General features: G+C 44.2%; 2 protein-coding genes across 2 annotated transcripts; both read left to right on the top strand.

The window, feature by feature from the left end:
* The first annotated feature begins 4,919 nt into the window (after positions 1 to 4,919).
* On the top strand, positions 4,920 to 9,511 carry LOC117853296 (uncharacterized). Its single transcript, XM_034735690.2, has 11 exons — positions 4,920 to 5,097; positions 5,355 to 5,416; positions 6,196 to 6,329; positions 6,503 to 6,561; positions 7,342 to 7,365; positions 7,783 to 7,865; positions 7,968 to 8,032; positions 8,240 to 8,289; positions 8,437 to 8,538; positions 8,633 to 8,692; positions 9,077 to 9,511. Exons 1-11 carry the CDS (start codon positions 5,095 to 5,097, stop codon positions 9,185 to 9,187), a joined length of 753 nt encoding a protein of 250 aa, XP_034591581.1. The 5' UTR covers positions 4,920 to 5,094; the 3' UTR covers positions 9,188 to 9,511.
* Positions 9,512 to 13,680: 4,169 nt separating this feature from the next.
* LOC117854049 (RING-H2 finger protein ATL46) lies at positions 13,681 to 15,509 on the top strand. Its single transcript, XM_034736330.2, has one exon. It carries the CDS (start codon positions 14,030 to 14,032, stop codon positions 15,287 to 15,289), a length of 1,260 nt encoding a protein of 419 aa, XP_034592221.1. The 5' UTR covers positions 13,681 to 14,029; the 3' UTR covers positions 15,290 to 15,509.
* Positions 15,510 to 18,947: the final 3,438 nt, after the last annotated feature.

Raw genomic sequence — 18,947 nt, 5'->3', positions numbered from 1 at the left:
TCTTGCCCATCTGGACCGTATCCGAGGGGGATCCCTGCCCCGGGGGCCCCAGCGCGCCCGACCCCTTTGCTTGGGGTCGGACGAGGTGGAACTTCGTGGCGAGGGGTCGGGCGCCCCCGACCCCGGGGTCGCAGTCGGGCGAGGCGGAAACTTTGGAGAGGGGGGTCGACCGTTCCCGATCCCCGCGCCGTGGTCGGGCGAGGCGGAAACTTTGGAGAGGGGGGTCGGCCCTTCCCGATCCCCGCGCCGTGGTCGGGCGAGGCGGAGCTTTGATCATGTCTAGGTTGGCCCGGGCCTTCGTGTCTGTTTCCTTAAGTGGCATATTTAGGGGATCGTTAATATTTCCCCCCAACAGTTTGACACGTTGCCCTCGAAGTCCTTGAGCATCATGTCCGTCTTGGTCAAGTCGTCATCGCTTTTTCCAAGCTTCCGGAGCACGGCGTATGGCATGATTTGACTGCAGCTCCCCCGTCTACCATCAGTCTAGTGAGGGGGCGGCCGTCGACATGCCCTTTAAGGAATAGCGCTTTCATGTGTTGTCGTTCATCATCTTCGGGCTTCTCGAACGTGGCCATCATTGGCTCCAAAGCCAACTGTGCCATCTGTTCTTCTATTGCCGATATATCCTGTTGATCGGCGGGAGTCATGAATTCCATCGGCAGTATGAAAACCATGCCGATATCGGCTGCCGATTCGTCACCCGCTGATTCGTCGTTCTCTTTATCGTTTCTTTTGGGGCGCCATACCCGAAGTCTTCCTTCCTTCTTGTCCGTCGTGCTCTGTTGTTCCTCTTCCTGCTGTTCCCATTGGCGGAGACGTTGGATTCTTCGTTTTTGAGACTTGGTCAATCCATCGGGACACCACCTGGGGTTTATCGGTTTGCCCCCTGACTTGGCGCGTTCCCACTCCGTTTCTCGTCCTAACGGGTTTTCGTCTGTCACCCAAGCATCGGCCATCTCTTCGAGCCGGCTGTGAACATTGGCCTTGTTTTCTGACCGGTCATGTCGATCAGTCCTGCCCCCCTGCCTGTCATGGCGTCTATCTTCCGACCGATCGTATCGGTCACTTCTGCCCCCCAGCCGATCATGCACGGGAGGGCGCTGGTCATCTTGATTGCGCCAATTCCTGCTGATCGGTTCTGGCCTTCCGTCTCTGGAGTGAGACCTGTTGAACGGCCGATTGCTATGATATGGACCGTTGCATTCTGGGCAATTATCGGCCGAAGGTAGCCTGAGGTTGTTTTCCCAACAGTGGATGAAGAACGGGCACCTCCAGTGATCTTCGTACCGTCGCATTGCTTCTTCCCGGGATCTTGAGCGTTCATGCTGAAGTTGGTATTTCCGGAGCAGGAACTGGGAAGTAATGCGTGGCTCTTCCGATTCGCCATCGTCGTCCTCCATCCGCCGCTTCCCCTTGACATCTTCAGGCGTAGCTTGATTTCTGGGGTCAACGGCGCCACTCTTTTTAGCCGATTCGGACGTCAGCACCTTTGTTTGGAGTGAATTCTTTCCCGTATCAACCGTGTTGGTGGGGAAGGGGTGCTGGTCGATCTTCATTGGCTTGGCCGATTTTGTCGGCACTTCAAATTTAAGTCTGCCCTGCTCAATGGCTGACTGTATCTGCTGCCTGAAGATTTTGCACTCATTAGTATCATGGGATGTGGCGTTGTGCCACTTGCAGTATTTCATCTTTTTTAGTTGTTCGGCAGAAGGTATTGTATGATACGGTGAGAGTTTAACCTGTCCTTCCTGGAGGAGAAGGTCGAAGATTTTATCGGCCTTCGTCGTGTCAAAACCGAACACCTCTGGCTCCTTTTTGCCGAATGGGCATGATATCGGCTTCTTTCCAATGATCCACTCCGCAAGTCCGACTTCAACGTCTTCCTCGTCCTCCAACTCTTCCAGGAACGCCACTTTCTTCTGGAAATTCCTCCGTGGATCGAAGGAACGTACCTCCTGTCCAGACAATCGGTGGACGATCTGGCTTAAACTCTCGAATCCGCAGCGTCTGACACACGACCCAGGAGAATCTGCTTAGCTACTGTTCGGGTGATCGCCCTGGTGCGGTTCGCGCGGCGTGCCAGCCAATCTGACCTGTTGATTGGCAAGGTAGAATACGTGTCAGATCCAGAAATCGCGATCGGCTAAGTTTCCGATCTTGAGAGAGCTTATCAGCGAATCGGCCGATTTGCCGTAATAAAGAAATCGGCTATAAGGCAGCCGATCACTGTAGCCTTGTAGACAGAAAACTACTAGAGTAATTGACACAATGCTATAGTAACAACACTAGGAATAGATCCAATCGGCAATATAAAATAGATGAATTTAATAGCAAAACGTAAAGAAAAGCCGAAACCACCGATTCCTAGCTGGATAACTGGTGATAAAACTAGAAAGACAGGTAAAACCTATAATTCTAGTAAATATCGATAACTAGTGAATAAATCTAAACGAAACAACAGCGATGCGCCCGAAGTTAGAGCTTAGAATCTACTCGGTAAACGGAACTTACAAGATCGGCCGGAGATCAAGTTGATGCAGCCCTGCCAACCTGTACGAACTCGTGAAAAGAGAAAGTATTTGGCGAAGTCGCCTGCTTGAAAGTAAGTACGAGGAAAAAGTAGTTGGTTGTATTGATTTGTTGATGATTACAGATTTACAAAGGTAACTATTTATAGCCCCGTATAGATGACTCCTTAACTAACTAGAACTCTATCTCTAATCCAAATAGAAAATGAATATTTGCAAGCACGATTCGTGCTGAGTTGGTTATTATACGCTCTACGGGCCGATCTCCTCTTCATCCTTCTATTCTTTTCCAAGCCCATAACGGCCCAATTATCCCAACCTCCTTAATCGGCCGATTCCATATCGGCAAAAGGTAACCGATCAGGAACCTGGCGTGTCCGATCCGGAAGCGAGGCAGAAGTCACTGGCCGATCCCGCACTGTAGCGTTGGCCGATCTTGGACTGTAGCACCAATCAACCAATCTAGAACTGTAGCGCCATTCGGCCGATTCCCAACTGTACTTTCCAATTCCCTCTCTTCTTGGCGCCGATTTTACTAGTGACGAAATCTGGCGTCAACAGTATGTCAAGTTCATGATAAAAATATATCTTTTTGGTTACTTGTATTATATAAGTATGGACTACAATTATGTCATAGCTATTCAAACCAACCAAGTGATGCATTTTATATATCATATTTATTCATCTTGTGATAGATATGCATATTTTCACCCTACCACTAATAGCTTTCATAAGTACAAACTACTTAGAAACAAGGATTTAAGTAACTTAAAATATTGTCTTTTAGACTTTACAAAGATTCTGAGGATGCAAAATTCAACAATAGCAAATTCATCCAATATGCAAAATAGATGAATTCTACGCACATGCTACTCTCCACTCTAGCAAACCAGTATTTCCAATATGGAGCCTATTAAGCTTCTAGTTAGTAGCTAATATGTGTTGACAAATGATAAATTTCCATCAAGAGAATAATTTGCTGAATGAATTTCCAATATGTGGTATGATATTATTTTGATCATATCAATGATAAATTATAAAAATGTGAGTGAACTTGCACAATAAGATCTATATGTTATCTCATTTGGTTTAGTTAAAATAATTATTGTATGGCCTGGAGTATCCACTTTGAGCATGTGTTCATTAATGTAATTTGCAGAGTATAAAAAAATGTGTTGTTTATTCAATTACTTCAAATCCTTCAGTGCAAAATGATATATTATTTGTGCAAATCCAACGAAAAACAAACGAGGTCCACTTTATTAATAAAGGAACACCATAAACCAACTCTCGCTAAGCATTTATAACATGTCATGTACAAGGATGAATATGCAATGTCATCAATCAAAGTATAAAAAAAATAAATATGCTAACACTTTCATCACTATTTATTACAAATTAGATTTGATAAAAAACAATTAGCTTGCCACTATGTCCAAAAATTAAGTAATAATTAATAGCTTACAAATAGTGATAGGTCAATAAATTTTATAAGATGTCCACTACATAAAATATATATCAAAGAAAACTCTCACGCCATGCCCCATAATAGCTACTCCGCCTCCTCTCGTGTTCACTAGAATCAGAAGTGTAGGCAAATTATTTACGATCACATGTGGTTATATGTAAACTCTATTATTGGCATGCACGTACAAGAAGAATTAATGGTATGAGTGGGTGGTGGACTCAGGGTTCTACCATTTCTTCTTATTTAATATAAGATATGCAAGAGATTTATATGTTCAAGAAAATATCTAAAATAATAAGTGTAAATGTACCAAACAATATAAACTTTCCCTTTCCTTTATTTTATATACTTTATATTTTTGCATATTATGATTGTAGAAATCTTCATACTTATGAATTGATTGTACTTTTCTTGTTGTGGAACCTACGTTCGAGTCCTTGTCTCGACACTGAGACTTGCATTTTTCTAGATTTATTTCATGATTTAACTGGCGCATTCATAAGTTTTCACCCTCCTTCGGTATTTATGTGTCAACTGTCAAGGGTGGAATAATGCAACCAAGATTTCGAATTCTATATGAGATGTATGTATGTTTGAATGAATGGATGGATGAACGAACGAACGAGCTAAGTAATAAATATTGAGTTTTCTAAAAACAATTGCCAGTCACTGAAGGAGGTGTTTCGACTTTCGCCTCATACCCCGCGTCAAGGGAGAGGGGCTTGAGACCCAAGGGATTGGTACAAAACTGAAGCCACAAATTCGATAGCGCGTTCGAAATGTACGAGGACTGGCCGAGTCTTCCCATGGGAGTGAGGGCATTTCGGTCATTCCGCTCCTCGGCACGGGCCGGGTCTTCGTCTGCGTACACACGCCACGCTGGATTAGAGTTTGTTTTTTTTGAACATTACGCTGGATTAGAACTCGGCATTCATTCACAGCGAGAGAGAGAGAGAGAAGGAGAGGGGGAATAAAAAGGAGGGCGAGGCGGCGAGAGAGCGCTAGAGGCCACAAGAGCTCAAGCTTCACGGCGACACCCCACCTAGCGCCGCCCCCTCCCCTCCCCTCCCCGGCGTCCTCCTCGCGCTCCGATCCAAGATGGTGAGTCTCGAGTCTCTACCCCCATCACCTATCCTGGTCGTGCTATTCCCCCCGATCTCCTCCCCACTTTTTGTTAGATTTTTGGGTATCTGAATCGGCCCTTGCGGGAATCGCTGCCGTCGAGGTTCTTTTGTCCCTTCACGGTTTCGATTCGTGGGTTAACTTGTATAATCTGATGTGCGAAGTGTTGGAATCTGACCTATTTTTCAAAAGATAATATTGCTGATTTGGGTGCTATGTGCGCGCGCGCTGTGCAGTATAAGCTGGGGAGAGGAAACCGCGACAAGGTGCAGCAGTTCATGACCATAACTGGCGCCAGGTAAGGCTATCTGATTGGTGCTGGAATTTTATTTTGTATGTGGACTCTAGGGTCTCGAATTAATATGGTCATTTGCAAGGTTGCTAGTAGCTTGGTTACATGGTTAGGTGGTTAAATGGTTGATGTGTTGGTCGAAATCTTAATGATACTGTGCATTCTCATCTTCAAATTGCAATACACTTGCTGCCAATCCATGTATGATATGCTTATTCTGATCTAAGATGGATTTTAGTGCTTGCCATAATATCGATGTTCCAAAATTTGGTACCTGTTCTGGTCCGTGTACCTTGTATCCAGTTCCCACACAGGGAGCCCGTGTTGTTTCTGTCTGCATTGTTTTGTATTTCATCTCATCTCTTGTAGGCATATACTTGCTAGGAATCTTACTAGCTTCGGAATACAAATTTCAAGTGTACTTGGTGCCTTGACATCTTGTTTTTAATAAATAATTATTTATGTTGGCGCTATAACATCACTTATTGTGGTTCCTCTACAATTTATAGATATCTAGTTGGCTAGATGAATTTCGATAGCTGGCAATTCTGAAATGATGTCTCTTTGGCTAGATGAATTTCGATAGCTGGCAATTCTGAAATGATGTCTCTTTAGGCAAACTTCAATTTCGGTGCATAAGGCATTAAAATCAGGAATACAAAATACATGGTTGCCCCATGGCTCCAAACATCATTTCTGAATTCAGAAATGGTGTATGTTCAACTAATGGAGATTGAAGTTCATTTATCACAAATTTTGTAATCAATTTTTGTCATCCGATGCAGTGAGAAGGTTGCCCTTCAGGCACTGAAAGCTAGTGATTGGCACTTGGAAGGAGCTTTTGACTTCTTCTATAGCCAGCCTCAGATTTCTGCGGTCAATACTCGGCACCTTGAAGACATTTTCAATAGATACAAAGGTAACCATTTCCATTGCCTTACCTGATACATTTGGATGTTCCCAAGCTGTTATGCAGTATGAAGTACTACAATGTCCGTAACACATACATTAATCCTATTCTTCGTTTCTTTGACCTGTTGTGATTTTTTGTTCAAATTAGGATTTCACAGTGTATTTTGTTTTTGTTGGCAGAACCTGATGCTGATATGATCATGGTGGAGGGAGTATCTCAACTTTGCAATGATCTGCAGGTGAGGAGAGCTATTTTCATCTGTAAATATACATTCACTTTTTACTCACTTGATTTCCACCTCTTGGCATATGTAGTGCGTACTCCATTTTATTGCAAATAGAAAATGAAATTGGGACATTTACATGGTCTCTGAGGTAGCATTTTGATGTTATTTGCTATCTTAAATGTTTTTATATATTTTTTAAAAAGATACTATTCTGAAACTATATCCATGATAGATTCAGCTATACCAATTTCTTGTGCCAATCTACATACTCAGGCTAGGAATTTTCAATTAGCATGAACCCCAGGCAGCATATTTATTTATGCAATAGGATGTGCTACTTATTTTAGCAGTTTAGCAGACATCTATGCATTGGAAAAGGATTTGATTTTGTTTCAATTATTATGGTTTATTTGAATGTTTTGGAAGAGATAGATTATACTAGCATAGTATTGTTTTCGTTGACACCGATCAGATTTACTCAAATTTGGATTTGATTGGCTTTATAGTTTGTATATGTTGGCTTATTGGTTCATCGCTTTGTGCTTGTCTCTAGCAGATGATCTAGACTGGATTATGATATGTGATTTGAGTTTGTAATTTCCATTTACTATTGTCTATATTTCATGGAGGGTTTTAAAGCACGAATTTCTTTTATTTATATGGCTTTCCATTTATTCTGTCACGGGGAAAGTGCTTGTAAAATGTGCCTTTTGTTTAGTACATTATATTGCCTATTTTTGGTACCAACTTTCTATATATTTCTGATGCATGTATTTCATCTTTATTTCACAGGTGGATCCTCAGGATATTGTCATGGTATGTGCTTAGCTTCTTCTGAGCTGACCTTTTATTAAAGTTTTTTGCGAATTAGTTCTGTGGAAGATATAGTAGTGTAATCTGGTCCACCAGAGTTAGATTCGGTTCTGTTTGTGTTGCATGTAGTGCTTGCACAGAAAAAATGAAGTTTACAATGATATGCTTTTTCTACCTGTGAAAACCTTGTGGTAGAGCCTCCAGTTGAGAGGCTGCCCATCCAGGCTCATACCAGGTTGCTCTCAGGTTGTGTGAGTACATCTCAAAATGGGTTTGGTAGTCCCCTGTCTTAAGACAAAGCAAAGGAGATGTTTTCTCCCTGCTTGAGTTTCTTAATGCTTATTCTATCTATTTAATTTGACACTGCTATCTTTGGATCATTATTACTCTTAGTTATATAGTTCTGTGTGCTGTTAACAGCTTGTCATATCGTGGCACATGAAAGCCGCCACAATGTGTGAATTTACTCGCCAGGAATTCATTGGTGGACTGCAGTCAATTGGGTGAGTGCTGTTGGCAATCGTTATATTCCAATATGAAGTTGATCAGGATCCTGAATCGATCATTCATATAATTCTTTTTATAAGTTTAGTTGTTATTTGCAGGGTAGATTCAATTGAGAAATTTCGTGGAAAGTTACCATCATTACGAGCTGAGCTAAAAGATGACAGTGAGTTTCCTTTTTTTCAAGGAAAACTTCTCTACTATTGGAGTTTAGATGTGGCCCCTTGTTAGTTCAGAAAGTTATTCTGCAATGCGTAGAAAGTCTGCATTCACGGCAAAGGGTTTCCTTTTCTTTAGAATTAGATGTGTAGAGTGAAATGAGTTCCTTTTCTTTTCCATATCCAACCTGTGTGTTTACACTTTTCTCACCCAGATAAGTTTCGTGAGATCTACAACTTCGCGTTCACTTGGGCAAGGGAAAAGGTTAGCCTTAACTGCAGAATATTTCATCCAGTAGACACAGTGGCTATTCATATCTATTGGCTGTTGGCAGTTTTTTCTTCATAAAATAGTATACATATGCTGATATTTTCTATGCATCTTTTTTTATCACATTCCCTTATTTGACAGGGTCAAAAGTCTCTCTCACTGGAGACTGCTATTGGAATGTGGCAGTTGCTATTTGCTGAAAGGAACTGGCCTCTTCTGGATCATTGGTGCCAGTTTTTACAGGTATAACTGAAGTCAGGTGGCTCCACTACTCTCATTCTCAAAGTCTATGGCGTCCTGCATCAGTGTTGCTCATATTGAGTTCTTCCAATTTCAGGTTAGGCACAATAAAGCCATATCTAGAGACACATGGGCCCAGCTGCTGGAATTTGTAAAGGTACTTGTGTCCATTTTACCTCCCTTTCCTTGTATATGGAACTCCTGTTGTGGCCTGTGGTTAACATAGATGCCCAGTGTGAATGCTAGAGCATTTAGAACCCCTGCTTATGACGCCAGTCTAGCAGATAAATGTGATTGAGATTATTAAGAGGTAAATCCGTCCAGTTGAGGTGGTTCGACTGTAGCTGACATCTAGGCCTGCAATCTGCATTTCTGAGGTCGAACTAGTTAAGCTAAAGCTTTGAACAGCTAATAAGTCGCTCATAAGCAACCTGCAGTCTTGTTCCTTGTCATTGTGTCTCCTTTTAGGCTCTAGGGGCTTCCATGATTTGCTTAGTTTTCCTCTCTTTTTTGCAAATTATTAAATTTTGTTTTCTCGCAGACAATCGATCCACAGCTATCCAACTACGACGACGAAGGTGCTTGGCCCTACCTCATAGATGAGTTTGTGGAGTACCTGACCGAGAATGGATTTGTTCAGCGCAAGAAGTGAACGACGACGGGGAGGCTCCGTTCTCCACCAAGCAATGGTTGGGCTGTACAAACATGATTCATCTCGGTCTATATGATGCCCAGGACCTGATGTTGGCACTCCTGCTCAATCCACCCGCCAAACTGTTTGGCATATCATTGCATGACTGAATTTGCTGATAAACGCGGAGAAAACGTAACTTAGCCTGGGAAGTGGTGGCTCTGAACCTGCGATCGTGAACTTACCGAAAAATGCAATCAAGAGTTTGGGACTCTGGTTAACGATATGATTTGTTTCAGATGTATCCCTGTCACCTATATATTTCTACTATCCCTCATCCTGCCATGTCTTCTGTTTGTGTATTCTCCAGTCCACATCTTGCTGATCTATTTGCATTGTTGATTGGTGCTGTGCTCTTGGGGTCAGCTCTTTCTATCATTGGTGACAGACGAGGGGTTGGGTCAATTTACCAAGCATGCACGCCGGCTACCAGACACCGCCGGCCACCGTGCGGTGTGCGAACGGCGTCGGCGTACGCGTGCGAAACCAGGGTCAATTTACCGTGCGGTGGCCGGTGGGTGCAGCGTCGCGGTGGCGCTTTGCATAGTTGCGCTTAGTTTTAACTGGGTATCACATGGCCTTGGCCCATGGACGGGCTTGGCCGGCCTGTCCTTGTCCGTGCCCATTGGCCGGTGAGATTCAAGGACACCCACCTTTTTGTTACACAACAACTGCTGACCTGCCAGCGTCACGAAAAGAAGAAGAAAATGCCGCGGATCTGCTGTGTATTCTGTTGCTCCCGTCCGTGACGCAGGCATCTCGAATTCATGTAAAACAGTTTGACCTGCATTCATGAATTCGGCCAGTTCTGTTAGATGACGCTGTAGATTTCGTGAAAAGCGGTCATGATGACGAACATCAGTAAGGCCATTTGAGCTTGAACTGACGGGTTTCGGTCACAATACAGTTGTGGCCTAAACCATATATGCACCGACCGGCTGCCATTACCAACCATCGCTATGGACAGATAGGCTTTTGCAGAAGGTCCGCCCTTGGCACATAGGTCACTGCTTACAGCTTTTCAGAAATTCCCGGTGAAATTCAGGTCTGCTTTTGATATGTCGATGTAGAGTGAAAAGTCATTCTCACCCATTTCCTTTGAAAAGCAGGCCTTTTGAAAGGCGTAGGCTGCAGCTTGGATTTGGTTGGTCCAAGTCCATTCTTGTTGCGGCACAGTGGACCGTGGCTGAGCCAGTCAACCCCCATAATCCACGAACAGTGCTCTTTGCCACCGGCAAACTTCTAGGCTACTCCCATACATTCATGCGCCATTGGCTAATTGAGCTGCCGGTAACGCTACCGGAATTTGTCAGTGCGCTACTTTCTTCAAACTTAAGCCCTGCATCCATAACAAGCTAAGTGCAAGAGGAGAAGCTAAATTTAGGTATCAAACTTTCCAGTAAGTAGTTTGCAAATAAAATAAGAGTAAATTGCAACCACCATACCATACAACAAACTTATCAGGTGGGTGCAAATTGGTACAATCTTGTACAATAACTTTACAAATGGATGCAGATTAGTCCAAAAACTTGCAAAATGCTTAAATTAGTGCAATAACTTGGTAAATTAGTGCATCTGCAGTCCAAATGTTATAATGAGCGAATATTTGCTAATGTCAGGTTAAGATATATATTCATGTTGGAATAAATTATTAAACATTATTTTACCATTGATATTCCTGTCACAGTGACAATGTATTTGGCAAGACTAAAACCTTGTGTTTAGAAAATTAATAATATATCTTCATATTAATTATTTTTATACAGTGATTTAATTTGACTAGAAATATTTAATTTCATATTCAATATTGATAAGTTCACCCTCACTGTTTTTTTACAGGTTTGATTATATTGCATTGTTAAGCTATAAAAAAGCTAATATGTTAATACATACTAATAATAGCATTTAGGAATTTTGCATATGTATTTTCTAAAGCATCACGTACTTGTTTAAAAAGAAAAAAAATTGATAAAATAACATAAACAAATGTGCTTCTATGTAGTTGTTGAATACATGAGCAGAAGCGCAAAGAAAACATAAGGTCCACATGGTCTCGCTTATGGACTTTAGTAGTATTTTAGTAATAACAATGGCGTAATTCTAAAATTTGATTCAATTTTAACTAATCAACAAATAATAGGTTATGTGCATAGTTGAGAAGCAATGGTCTGATCACTATCAAAAAAAATTATTGATAAAAATTAAGAATTATTGCGGGAATGTACTTTGTTTAATAAGTTGTCGGTTTGGACTGTAGGTGCACCAATTTTCTAAGTTACCAGTCAAAATGAGAATTTTACAAGTTGTTGGACCAATATTAACCCACCTATCAAGTTATTATTCTAAATTAAGCATTTACAAGTTGTTCATTTGCACCCACCTACAAAGTTGTTGTATCGCGGATGCAATTTACTCATTGAAGAGTATCTTGACCCCCTAAGTGATTTTTTGTGGATTAATGATGCAAGCTTAAGTCTAATGAACTTTCAAGTGCATAAGCAGGTTTAAAAGGAATGATGGACATGGAGTACTTATGACTGACCCCTAAAAAAGGAAATGAATAGATAGAGGGCTTGAAGGCTAAATTTATTTATGGTTTGAATTTGAGTATAGGAATGCCGCACTATTAAGAGAGATGTGTAACCATTGGTCTTTATGTTGAAAAAGATGCTCAAGATGATCTAACCAACCTATTAGAGACACCTTTGCACCTGCACATCACATGAGGATACTTAGAATGGTCCTAACATGAGAGCTCGGAATTTTTCCGAAGATTGTTCCGGAATATTTCGGAGATTCCAAAGTTTTCGGAAAATATCCCGGAAGTTTCTGGAGGACCAGAGTTTCCGGAAAATGTTCCGGAAGAGCACCTTGTTCTTCGTCAAGCTGGTGATTTCGCTTTTGTTACTCTTGGAGCTTCAAGCTTCTAGTTGGCTAGGCGTTGCCTGTGGAGCATCCAAGGTTGTGGTTGCCTACGGAAAGTTGTATTACCCCGACAATTGAGTAAATGACTCTAGCTTGATCTTTGTGGTCGTTAGAGTAAGGAAAGTGGCTTAGGTGTGAAAAGCTCACCCTTTGTGGGTCCTCAACGGAGACGTAGGCTTCAAGGTGTGAAGCTGAACTCTGGTAAACAAATCCTTGGGTCTCTTGTGCTTGTTGTTCTTAATTTTGTTCATATTCAAGCATACAACATATTTCTAGGGTTTGTGCTTGATCTACTTTTCTAGAAAGTTTCCAGCTATTCTATCTTGTGCCAAAGACCTAGAATATCCTGTTGCTTAACCTATATATGGCGATTTATATTTGAGCAAGGCTTGCATAAGGTCGTAGTTCAAAGTTGTATTTCTCCGGAAATTCCGCAAGTTGCAGAATTTCCGGAACAATCTCCGTAAACTCCGAAAGTTGTTGATAAGCTTATTCGAAGTTGTGAAAAATTTTCAGGTTGGACTATTCACCCCTCTAGTCAACATTCTAGATCCTTTCACTCATAAAATAACATCTCAAACTATGATCATGAGTAACCAAGGGATGTATTCATGTATATTTTTAACCTACTTATCATTTATAGGCTTTTAATTTAGGAAAGTTATTTATGACCGTTTTGTTGTTTGGGTCCACCAAATAGCTAAAACTTGAGGGTACTAGGTTAAAATTCAGCACTTAGCTAGTCTTCCTTATTCTTCCTACATCTTTTTTTCCATCCCAACGCCTCCACTCTCTCTCTCTCTCTGACAAGCATCTCCACCACGCGGATGGTCCTAGATTGTTTTCCTACTCTAACCTTGGCAACTCTCACCACCATATTTATTATATTAACTATGTTAAGTCAAGAACATAAGATATCAATATTATACTCATTGATGGTTGCCTTGCCATCTTGTCATACTCTCCCTATCTCCGCTATCTCGTCATAAACTCTTGCATCCGCTATCATACGCGGGGCTAGGCTACCGCTTCTATATTGATATTTTCCCCTCCAAAACCAAAATCAAAGGAGAGGGAGAAAGAATCTAACCCGAAATAAGAAATGAGAGCTCGCTAAAATAAGTATCTTTACTAACCCTAACCCTAATCTCGTTAGAGTTTTTTTCAAACAATCTCGCTAAAATTGGAGAAAGGTTAGAGTGAACCAGCACCAGCCCTCCCAAGGTCCGAAACCCAAGTCGGCCGTCGCGGCACCCAGCCGGTCAGGCGGGCGGTCACGCTCTCACGTTACGCGCCCACGAGCCCCGTGCTCCACTGCTGACGTCACTGACATCGCGCCCCGCGCGTATGCGAGCGAGACCGGCCGCTCTGCCTGTGAACGAGCTCCTCGCCCCCGCGGCCGAAAGCGACGCGCACGCACCGCAAAAACTCCCAAACCCAAAAGCCACCGAGCCGCCACCGCACCATTCTTTCTGGCTGCCGTCGCTTTCGCCGCCCCAGCTCGTGCGCTTCCACCACTCCCCGCTCCCCACCCCGGCTCGCCACTCGCCACAGTGGCCTGGCCTGGCCGCCGAACCCCTCCACCCAATTCCTACCCGGCTACCCCCCACCACCTCTTCCCCTCCCTCCCTCCCTCCCCTCCGCGGCATCGCTCGCCCGCCTGCTCCAAGCCGAAAGCTCCCGTCCCGAGGGTCTCAGGCCTCGTTGGCCCCTAGCTCCTCGTCGTCTTCCCGGGCCGCCGCTTTTAGGTGCGACTTCCGCATCTTGTCCAGACGGCGGGGATCGCTGGGTTCCTTCCCCCCGAAGATCGCATCTCTGGCCCGCCGGGGGATCCGATGAGATGCGGGGGCGGTCTCGCAGTCCGAGCTCCTAGCACGCATGGCTGAAGCGGCGGCCTCTTCTTCGTCCTCGTCCGCCGGATCCTTCGCCCCTCGCCGCCTCCATGGCGCCCGCGTCGTCAGGGACGCGCTCCCGTACGGTACCCTCGCCGCCCCGCCGCCGCCGCCCCAGCCGCAACTGCCGCCGGTGGTGGCGCAGCAGACGCCGGGCGTGGGTGGGGGAGGCGGAGGAGGAGGGAAGATTAGCCCCGCGGTGCTCTTCATCATCGTGATTCTCGCCGTGGTGTTCTTCATCTCCGGCCTGCTCCACCTCCTGGTGCGCGTCCTCATGAAGAAGCAGCACCGCCGCGGCGGCGGCCGAGGGGCCCCGGCGGCGGCGCGGGTCTCGGGAGGGGACGCCGGCGGGGCGGATGCGGCGCTGCAGCGGCAGCTGCAGCAGCTGTTCCACCTCCACGACTCCGGGCTGGACCAGGCCTTCATCGACGCGCTGCCCGTCTTCGCCTACCGGGAGATCGTCGTGGGCGGCGGCGGCGACGGCGACAAGGAGCCGTTCGACTGCGCGGTGTGCCTGTGCGAGTTCGACGCCGAGGACCGGCTCCGGCTGCTGCCGCTCTGCGGCCACGCCTTCCACCTCAACTGCATCGACACGTGGCTGCTCTCCAACTCCACCTGCCCGCTCTGCCGCGGGGTGCTCTTCGTCCCGGGGCTCATGGGCGAGGACGACACCATGTTCGACTTCGAGGAGAGGCTGGAGGAAGGGAGGCTGTCGGAGGACTGCGACGACGGGTTTGGATTGCCTGGGCAGAAGGCTTCAGGGCTGGCACAGACGCCGGTGGCTGAGAAGAGGGTGTTCCCCGTGAGGCTGGGGAAGTTCAAGAATGTCGGAACACAGGGTCCCGTGCAAGGTGGCAATGCTGACGTCAATGCCAGTGTGTTGAGTAGGGATCAAGGGGAGAGCAGCAGCAGCAGCCTGGATGGAAGGAGATGCTTCTCCATGGGCACCTATCAGTATGTTCTTGGCACTTCTGAGCTCCGGGTAGCTCTCCAGCCTGGCTGGAATAGGAATGGCGCTGGTGGTGCGATGAGGGGAAGACCTGCTGGTTTAAGTTCAATCAATGCTGATATTATGGAGGGGAAGAAGATCTGCGCGAGGAACAAAGGGGAAAGTTTCTCCGTGTCAAAGATTTGGCAATGGTCTAATCTGAAGGGCAAGCTACCTGCTGGTTCGGATGAATGTTCGGATGCCGGGAGCCTTCCATGGATGAAGAGAGGAGGTGCCGCGGATACATCAAACATATGACTCTGTACTAGTGTACTTTGATAGTAGCTAATGTTTCTTTTTATTAGAGATGATCACTCAATTCCTCACCTGTAGTCATTTTTCTTGCCTAATTTTCATATGCTGATTTTGATTGGAGTGTCAATCTCATTGGGGGCTTAACTTTTGGTAGTCATGCCAGCTTAGTATGTTGCACCATGTAGATTCCAATCACTTAGAATGATGTTATTCTGGCCTGCCATATATTTTGTGTTGATCTGATGCTGCAATTTATATCTCTGCAATTTCTGATGTGCTGATCAGAGTATAGTTGACATTGACCTATACCTTCTCCAGTCTTGACATCCGTTGATCGAAACACATGGGAAGACATATATGTTACTATTATGAGCTGCTATTACGAACCATCATTAACTGTTCATGCAGTAATAGAAAGAATTGGCATCTTTATCTTATCTCTGGCATTCTAGTTCTATATTCTCATACAGCCATACTTGGATGCACTTGGCAGATCTGTTATTTTTCCATGGAAAATACGTGTTGCCGCTAAAATGCTTTTCAATCACTGAAGCTAAGCTTAATGTTATTCACCTTAATGTTATTGCCTTATATGATAATGAGGATGTTTCAGATATTGGATCATTGTTCTTGTGTTTCTCTGACCTGTTTTCAGCCATGGAAGCTCTAATGAAGTAACTGATGCCCACTTCGCGGTCCTGAATTCATGTATGTTTTGTGAGTTTGAAGACTGTTACGCAGCACAACATCCATTGTTTTTGCCCTTGTTTTAGATTTGAGGCTCAGGTAGGAGCATCATAAATTTTGAATTCATGCAGCTAGGCGATGGATTCGTGATATTCCCGCCTTCACCCTTCTGGTGAGCACAGTGATTGACATGTACAGGAAATTCTAATGATTGAGTCTGCGCTCTCGGATTGAGCATATTTCTTTTGCTTTTAGCCTGTCAGCCATCTGCTATCTTTCTCAATGTCTTTTCCTTTGAAGACTACTTTGCATCTTCTCTTTCAAGAATCTCTTTACTCAAACGAAGGGGAAAGGTTAGAATGAGCAGAAAGAAATTCCTGGGCAGCAATAAGCCCATAATTGTCAAAGTATAGATGCACCAACAATTCATTATTTCTTTATGTCCATTTTTTTACGGATAACACTTGTCTGTCTATATTCGTACTATTTTAATATAGTACCAGTGTTTCTCAGGTTCTTTTTTATTTGTTGCTCACTTCCATTTTGTAGGATGAACTTCATCATTTGATTTCCTTGTCTATCAAAATTAAGATCCACAAAGCTGTTGAGGCATCAGCTGGCAAGTTGGTAAAGTGGAGCTAACACCTTTTGTGCTGGGGTTCCATCTCTGTGGAAAGGGCGACCATTTGGTCTCTGTCAGCTCTCTTTTCTGCATATATATCCAACTGAAAATCACCTCCCTTCAGCTTAACGCACCTCGTGGTGGTGGACGAGACAGTGACCAGGCTGAGTGGAACCGAGGTCTCTTCAGTAGGCCTACCACTGGATATCCATACCTTCTCCTTAAATTTACACCCACTTTAAATGGGGAGGGTATGGGTAAAAAATTATATACTCATTTGAAATTTGAAATGGGGAGGGTAGGGTATGGGGAGGGTATGATTAATCAATTGAATATATATATATATATATATATATATATATATTACAAAGTTAATTATTCATTGGATATGGGTGGAATTGGGGAGTGTAAGAAGTGGATAATAATTATTTGAATTTGGGTGTGAACAAGAGTGGGTTTGCCCGTACCCTCCCGTGGCAGGCCAATTTTTAGTGTGCAGTATGCTGTTGGCATATAAAAAATGACGGTGCTTCTAAATGAAGTGGAGTTCAGTGTCATGTAATGTGTTCACTCATCTTTTGGCTAGTTTTGAATAAGACAATGTGAAGTGCCTCCACCTAAGGACTCCACTAAATCAGATGAGCAGGCATCATCTGTCTTATCTCTTAGGCTACATACACGGCGATTTTGCACCTGGATCTGATCTGAGATGTGAATCAACTCACGCTCACAGATCCAGGTTCATTTGTTAATTCAACAGTTACTGTTAATAACCAGATCTGAATTCTTGAAATAGCTATTGTTTGTTTCCTTCTGACATCTGAGATCTCCATTTCGATGTTCATGGCATTTGACAAGCCTCAAAGATTCGTTCCATTTCAAATGTTTTGCAGGCCGGTCCAACAAACTTGATTCAGGTCCATGCCCCACCGTTGGTCGGATAAAGGCTGGTGCTGGTCACAAACTCACAGTACTGTTCTCGACGTGAAACCAGGTGGGCGCAGCCGCACAGTTTTCATCCAGCCAGGCTTTCAGCGCTACGACGACCACTGTTTCTTCTCGGATGCAGATGCGCTCATGAGTCATGAGTAAAGGCCAGGCTTGGGCATGATTGAAACGGACAAGAGCATCTGAACAAAAAACTGGAGGCTCGCGAGTCGCGACGCTACCGCCTACTGAATGAATGGCCGTGTTGTCAATTGTCATGACCGTTGTCGTACGTGTTTCTGATTTCCTGTTCTGACTCGTCAGCTTTCCTCTCAGAGCTGGGAGCTGTCTGAAGGTCAACGTGACCTTTGGACTTACCTCTCTTTGATCTCAGTGCTGTCAGTGCGTGATGGTACTGAGAGCCTTACGGGTACCGTTTAGGGTGCGAAGTTTAGTCCGGATTACATGGGATGTTTAATGCTAATTAGAAGTATTAAATATAGGTTAATGATAAAAATAATTGCATGAATGAGAGCTAATTCACGATGAATCTATTAAACCTAATTAGTTCATAATTAGCATATGCGATGCTACGGTAATCATGTACTAGCACTTCAGACTTTTGGCATTTAGTTCGATGTGATCCGGACTAAACTTGAGCCCGATGTGGCACATCAGGCTTTTGGCTAGCATTACAATTCGTCAACCAAAGAGGTCAAATAATTGGCTGATTGTCCGCTTACACTTTGGGCCAGTTTGGCAGGGCTCCGGCTCCGACTCTGTGCGCTTACCGAAGCACGGAGGAGCCGGAGCCGCACCAAACGGCATTGACCGCGGAGCCATTTTTTGGCACATTTGGGAGGAGCCGGAGCCGTTTTAGGCCTGCATGGAGGAGCCCAAAAAAGTGGCTCCGCGGCTCCGGCTCCGCACGAGGAGCCCCTCGCGAGGAGCCCTGCCAAACTGGCCCTTTGCCGTGCGTTTGGGTCCGAGGCCTCACAAATCATTCCGGCAGTACTCTGTCAAAGAAAATATTCAGACAAAACTTACAGGGTAACATGCAATTACACATTTACACTGCCAACATTCTTGCAATCTTATCTTGGTAACTTCTTCGGCTTAAAATGTCGACGTACTCGGGGGCGTTTTCTTCCACTGACTTATTTTTAGCACGTGTCACATCAAATGTTTAGATACTAATTAGGAGTATTAAACGTAGACTATTTACAAAATCCATTACACAAGACGAATCTAAACGGCGAGACGAATCTATTAAGCCTAATTAAGTCTAATTAATCCATCATTAGCAAATGTTTACTGTAGCAACACATTGTCAAATCATGGACTAATTAGGCTTAATAGATTCGTCTCGCCGTTTAGATTCGTCTTATGTAATGGGTTTTGTAAATAGTCTACGTTTAATACTCC

The sequence above is a fragment of the Setaria viridis genome, chromosome 4, assembly GCF_005286985.2.
Source record: "Setaria viridis chromosome 4, Setaria_viridis_v4.0, whole genome shotgun sequence".
In the NCBI taxonomy this organism is placed as follows: Eukaryota; Viridiplantae; Streptophyta; class Magnoliopsida; order Poales; family Poaceae; genus Setaria; species Setaria viridis.
Note: the sequence above shows the minus strand (reverse complement) of the source record. Positions and strands in the feature narration are given on the sequence as shown.

Excerpts from the sequence above, each read along its gene's own strand:
- LOC117853296 (XM_034735690.2), top strand. Across the intron at positions 8,290-8,436 it reads TCACTTGGGCAAGGGAAAAG|GGTCAAAAGTCTCTCTCACT; the intron begins GTTAGCCTTAAC and ends CTTATTTGACAG. Across the intron at positions 8,693-9,076 it reads AGCTGCTGGAATTTGTAAAG|ACAATCGATCCACAGCTATC; the intron begins GTACTTGTGTCC and ends GTTTTCTCGCAG.
- LOC117854049 (XM_034736330.2), top strand. The coding sequence starts at position 14,030 with ATGGCTGAAGCGGCGGCCTCTTCTTCGTCCTCGTCCGCCGGATCCTTC.